Source organism: Zerene cesonia, chromosome 29 (genome assembly GCF_012273895.1).
Source record: "Zerene cesonia ecotype Mississippi chromosome 29, Zerene_cesonia_1.1, whole genome shotgun sequence".
In the NCBI taxonomy this organism is placed as follows: Eukaryota; Metazoa; Arthropoda; class Insecta; order Lepidoptera; family Pieridae; genus Zerene; species Zerene cesonia.
The window spans coordinates 6,156,063-6,162,621 of NC_052130.1; the positions used below are offsets into that span (position 1 = coordinate 6,156,063).

At 31.0% G+C, this 6,559-nt stretch overlaps 2 protein-coding genes across 3 annotated transcripts in view; one reads left to right on the forward strand and one right to left on the reverse strand.

The window, feature by feature from the left end:
* Positions 1-1,642, forward strand: part of LOC119837823 (protein O-GlcNAcase) — a 13,910-nt gene extending 12,268 nt beyond the window's left edge. For both annotated transcript variants that reach the window (XM_038363595.1, XM_038363596.1), the window contains exon 22: positions 211-1,642. In XM_038363595.1, coding sequence (XP_038219523.1) covers positions 211-335 — 125 coding nt within the window. In that variant the 3' untranslated portion in view covers positions 336-1,642. The remainder of the gene's footprint in view (positions 1-210) is intronic.
* Positions 1,643-5,595: 3,953 nt separating this feature from the next.
* The window catches only part of LOC119837917, a gene marked incomplete at its 5' end in the record, with an annotated part of 2,984 nt that continues 2,020 nt past the window's right edge, over positions 5,596-6,559 (reverse strand). The window contains 2 exons of the mRNA XM_038363708.1: positions 5,596-5,726; positions 5,925-6,264. Coding sequence (XP_038219636.1) covers positions 5,661-5,726; positions 5,925-6,264 — 406 coding nt within the window. The remainder of the gene's footprint in view (positions 5,727-5,924; positions 6,265-6,559) is intronic.

Consider the following 6,559-nt stretch of genomic DNA (forward strand, 5'->3'; position numbering starts at 1 on the left):
CGCACCGCACCGCACCGCACCACACCACACCACACCACACCACACCACATTACACTAAATCACACTACATAGTCCCCCTTTTATTATTAAATGTCCAGCCCTGTAATAATTTATTAAAAACGATTTTTACATTTGCTTACTTTTCTTTTATTTTATCTAATAAAAATACTTGTTAATGTATCTTTCCTGAATCTACTATTACGTTGCCAGGTGCCAGCGGCGTACACGCATGCATCAACTCGACGGACCACTACCTGCAGCAGTTCTACAGCAAGCTGGGCTTCGTGGAGCTGGCTCGGGACGGCACTCGCGTCTATCTAGCTAGGTCATTCTAGCGCATGCACCCGAATGACCTAGGTCCAGCGTAAGCTTCTGGATCTGGCCTGGAAAATCTGAAACTTCGTGACTATATTTCATTGACGTATATACAGTTGGACCGACAAACACGCTCTTAAATTGTTGCAGAGTTTTCTAACGAGCATTATAATAGATTTTGAACATTACTGCCTCACAATAAGGTGTTAATTTGAATGAATGTTTTACACGACCCTATTTGGATTTTTTTTAATAATAATAATGATAGGCGTTTGTATGTAGGTGTTTATGATACGTCAATGCTATATATACAGATGGACCTAGATTGATCTAGAAATAAGTGGCTTGGATCGCTTCACGTTCGTGGATGGTCTACGCCTAAGCTGATGCCAGAAATACAATATATTAGGTTATTATAAGTATAATATTGTAATTTTTGTTATTGGAAGATAAATCTGACTACCGCTTAAGATCTAAAAATTTCTTTTCAATACATGAAGATGTGTGGTCAGCGTTTTTGTAATTGGAAAAACTTAAAAAAAAATGTCGTGTTTCGCAAATTCTATTATTAGTATCGAAAGTGTGAAATTTTCTAAAAATACGTGAGTATTTTTTTATATGTAATAAATAAGGAAAGTTAAACAAATAGCAAATAAATCGAATCGTCAATATAACTTGGTTACGTATAGTATAAATAAAGGAATAAGTCAAAAAGAAATGAAAAAGTTTAAAAAAGGGAAGCAAATCTATTAAGAAAAACGCAGTCATAAAAAGCTTATGCACACGAGAATGACGAAATACGATTAGAATGTTTTAATTAATTACACTCCTAAAATAAGGTAATTTACGAGGCAATTGTTCTAAGAAATAATGAAAAGAAATACATAAAAAAACTAAACTTAAATAATAATAAAAATAAATAAAAAAAATACAAGCTCTTTTAACATACTTTGCGTTTATATCACTCGTTTCATTTATCAGGTAACTCAAAATATCGTGGTTGTTATTATGACACGTATTATTTTCCAACCCATAAAAAAAAATATTTTTCTTTTCGAAAAATATGCTCCATATACTTCAATGTAATCGCTTTAGAGTGCTTGTGCGTTATATAGGCTTAATTTAAAGCCTATAGAAGTCTACTCTGGAAGATTCAATCTTTGTAGACCCTCATATAAAGTTATGATTATTAGTTGTCTCCCCTCATTATAAGGTAGACAAATATCCTACACTTTACTGCCAATCTTCCGTCACTGTAGATAGACCGGTAGATTACGGAATATTTATAATTAATTAACGATTTAAGTACTTACGTTTTGGATGAAAATGAAAAAAAAAAATAGGAATATATAATTTTTATTCTTTTAAATTTCAACACAAAAAACCTTCAAAAAAAGTATTGATAGATATGTCTATATTAAATGACATAGTTTTTGTCGATGCTAAATATGTTAATGAAAAAACAAAAATGGTTGCCTGTAAAGTCGGTTTTACGGGCGAAGATTTTACGTGACAACGTCTTTTTCTCGGTAGAATATTTATTGATATGAATATTATTAAATTGCACAATAGGAACAAGGAATTGAATGAAAATAAGAATTGCACAAATTTTAACTATAGAAATTATATTTTGTTTACTAAAAAGACAGAGACAGAGACACAAGCACGCGCCGATTCAATGCGCCTAATTCTCTAGTGCTGCGCGCGCGGCGGACCGATCATAGTTCGGTGACTCATCGTAACGTTACCGGGCGTTACACTTTTTCATGAGTGACTCCGAGCCGCAACCTAATTTAAGACGTTGTCACGTCAAAAAAAAACTAAACTTGTATTTGAAACTTTGAAAAAAAATCTTTCACGAAGAAGATTTTTCTAACGTGGTTCTCTTTTTTTAAGTAGGTAGTTGGTATTAGATATAATTGAGAGAAATTTCAAAGTCGAGTCTAATTAAATCCTATAAAATAAATAATTTATATGGGTAAATTGAAATTTGGAGAAAATCTATATAACAATTATCTATTATATGTAAATGTATAGTAATGTAATGACTTGTCTATTATAAAGGACATGTTTTTCCTATAAAATTAATGTTTCACGTGGCGGTTTTGAATTCGATCGAAAGTGAACCTAGTCAGGATATGTGTAAAGACTGAAATCGCTTGACGTTATTGTGATAGACGACGTTCTAGTGGTCGGTTGTGCGTTAATGTTGTAAATAATGAAATTAGTATCGTGATTCGTGACGTATTATGAGGAAATTGGGGGGAAAGTAGTTTGTGATTGTGAAAAATTGTTTCCATATTTGGAAATTATCTGTTAACTGTATGTATGGAGAATCCGTTCTTTCCAAAAGTCTTGTGAGATGTGTCATAGAGTATGGTAACATTCGGTTGTCGAACTTAATGCAGAGTAAAAAAGTCCACTTTTATTTGAGTTCACTGTGAAAGATCAGAAAATGATCATTACATGTATTATGCTTATTCACTATGGTCGAGTTTTTAAAATATTTTTTTTTTTGTCTATGTGCTTTTAGTATCTCTCATATATGTTTGTTTCATATATTATGTTATGTGACATATTCTGTAAATCACCTAATTTTCATTAGAAGCAGAATGGAACGATGACTGGTGCCAGCATATCGAATTACCAACAATTTTCATTGTTCATTCATTTATAAAAATAAAGGTTTTGTCTCTTTTGTAAAAGTTGTTGCTAGTAAGAATATCTAGCTCTCGTGATATCAATACGACAAAGCAAGCTATCTTTGTCACTTGAATGAAGATCTCAGAGTGTTAGAAAAGGAGAGATATCAAACAGAAATGCAATAGCAATTATTGTTTATATTATATTATAGATATTACATATAAAGACTCACAACAAAGTTGAAACAAAGGATTGACAACATCGCGTGTGCAAAGTCGCAAAGTTACTTAAACGATTTTCCAGCCACATTAGTCGATAAATGTCCGCAACTAATATGAGCCTTTATTGAGTAAGTGATTTGTCTTAAAACTTTTCTTGGTTATCCTCAAAATTTAATAAATTTTCGTTTATATATTCTAAAATGAAAATATCAGATTATTTCCGACTTTCAAATTTATTTGATATCTTGCGAAATCTCTGTTATTTTTTTTATATAATGAAGTGAAGTGAAGATCAAAATAAACATTGAATCGTTAAATTTAATGATAGTTAATAATTGTATCAAATGTTTAATATGGTCTGTTATGATGTAATTAATATAGAAATACTAGTGTAAGCTAGTAACTGAATAGTTTTAAGAATTAAATTGAAATTAGCTTGCTTCATATTTGCCTTTTTTTAGCATTTTTGGTTTGGGCAATAGGCATGTACTTCTTATATCATTTGGTGGATTCATAAATGATTAAAATATTATTAATAAACATAAGTAAATTCCTCCTTTGTGTGTAATTTTCATTACTTTTTCCCCGATTTTTTCAAACCAATAACTGTAGCTGTTAAAAAAAAAACAATTTTGTTGAAGTAAGACATACTTGAAATAGAAGTCACCCGTCTGTTTCTTTTTCAATGTTCACACAAACGTGTGAAAAGCGAGGCGAATAACGAGCATTATTTTATTCGCATCGTAATTCGCTAATGTGGTATCATAAAATTGTTTGTTAATATAAAGTGATAGAAAGAGACAACTGGAGTATTAACGTGTGGTTCTTGCATGGCTCTATCGCAAAGTAGCAGTTATGTTTCGAGTTTGCTTATATAAAAAGTATTATTTTGTGTATATTATTAACCTTACAATGTTAGTAAATGGAACATCACTTGTATCTATTGTATTATAAAAATGTAGCTAGTTGTAAGTTCTGTGCCGTGGTTTGTTCTACATCAATATGATATGTTAAATTTTCTAACTTGAAAATTTTTGTATAAAACAGAGACATAGCCATTTTTGTTTATTGCTTTCATCGTTACATCTCATTTTTCAAATTTTAACAATACATTAATTCGATTGACTAATAATAGGATGACAATTATGTTTTGATATATTTAAAGATTTTCTGAGATGCTATAAACAACATAAATATTACTGTTACTATGCAAAAACCGCTGTAAGTAACGATTGCTACACTGAAGCCATTATATTTTTATAAAATAAAAAAGACAGTTACACTTTTGCCAATAAAATTTAACTCAATGCCATTACATGAAAGAGATAGCAATAATTAAATCGCACCTGCGAGTGAGATGTACTTGTTGTCAATTCAGAATCGATATATTATTGATTGGCACAAGTTATAACTGAAGAGAAAATGTATTATGTTATTTGCTTATAAATTAGTTATTCCGAAAAGCTAAATACTTTAACCAAGATTTTTAATGTAGAATATATTATTTTTTTATAATTGCCTACATAAGCAGAATTCAACTAAATTATATTTCTTCTGATTTTTTTGTACACCTAACCAATGGTTTATAATAACAGCAATTTGAATTATCAAATAATTATTTATTTACTTGCATGGAGAAACCAAGAATACTTAACACTTATTTTATATACATATAATATACATTATTACGTGAAATTTTAAAGTAAAAATATAGTTGCTTTTTATTATTTTCTTGCTTTTAATTGTGTAAGTGTTATAATTTATAAATACATAAATTTCGGGTGCCGGCCATTACATTGAATCAAAATAAATCTGTTTATAAAGTATGAACGAAGTTTTATTGTTATAACATAACATACCTACCCATTATGATAACTACCCATTTTTTTATAGAAGCATGATATTTTTGGTTTTCATCCCATAATAGTATTACTGTTATGAGCTATGACTAAATATCAGTACGCTCTATTGAGAATTCTATAAAGAGTTATGTTTTTGTATGTATGTGCGTAATGTATTCACATAAAAACTACTGTTACTACTCTAGCGTGATATCGCAATCGCTCGAAGTATGTACGTCGAGTTTAAAACATGAAGATAAGTATAGTACGCATATGGTTGATTTTTTTTTCAAAACATCTGGTACAAATAGTAAACCAAACCAAATTCTTGAGAACTTTTTACTTTCTGTGGAGGAGTGTGAAGTGTAACAGCTGGGGGCAACGGGCTTCCATTCCAGTCGTCAATTTCCGTCGTCCTTTCCCTTACCATATAAAAGCGCATTCGCAGAGGCACTTCCTCTTCAAATGTTCATGAGCGGAGGTGATCGCTTACCATCAGTCGACCCACCAGCTCAGTTGCCCGCTATAGCATAAAAGAAACTTTCGAGTCCTAGTGGAATAAAATTTATAGCTACATTTTAATGTTTTATTAAGACAAAATCATCAATTTCGAACTAGATTCTATTAGATAAACCACATTTCAATCTGAAACGGATTTTGCGTTGGATAAAGATAATTCTGTTAACTTCTGCTTGATTTCCGATATCTGAAATAAAAGAATAGTTGTTATATATTTAAGTACATGTATAGAATACAAAAAAGTCTTGTCGACTTTTTATTCTATCATATAACTACCTTTGAATAATTGCATTTGAATGCTATAAAAGTAGAAATTTAAAAGAAACCCTACTATTTCCAAAACTTAATAACAAAAAAAGATCTGCAATCATCCCAAAACACTCACTTTTTGAATCTCATTCAATAGCACTCTCTGCTCTGTACGCGGAGTCATGTCTCTCTTGTCCAAATCAATAGCTTCCAAATTCTCAAACAACTTCTTTATCTTCATAGCCAAGTGGACATCGTTACTACTCTTTCTGGGCACAGTCGGTTTTGACTTCCGCACTATTTTCTTTCGATATTTATCCGGTAAATCTTTCTCTATGTCTTCGCGAGTTAGGAACGTCATATATTCTTCACATGTATCGTATGGGTAACTAATGGGGTCGGTTGGACGATCCTGTCTTATTAATAATTGTCGAGTTTTGTAATTGGTGCGCCAGTTCTTTAATAATTCCATGTTCCTTAGAGAGATGGTTGTTAATTAGTTGGTTTGAGGACCTGTTGTATTCTTGATTGGTAGTCATAAGTATAGGCATTAATATTAACTATACCAATAAATAAAAGTGTCTGTTTATAATATTAAAACAACCGCTTTTTACTACCAGAAAACATTTTAGGACTAGAAAACTGTTTTCGGGGTAGCGATCGATTGAGGCGGGACATATCCTACTAATCCTATCCTACTATACCTAGTCTTGCCATAAATATTGTAATAAAGAAAAAAGAAAATTGTTAACTGCAAATAACATTTATTAC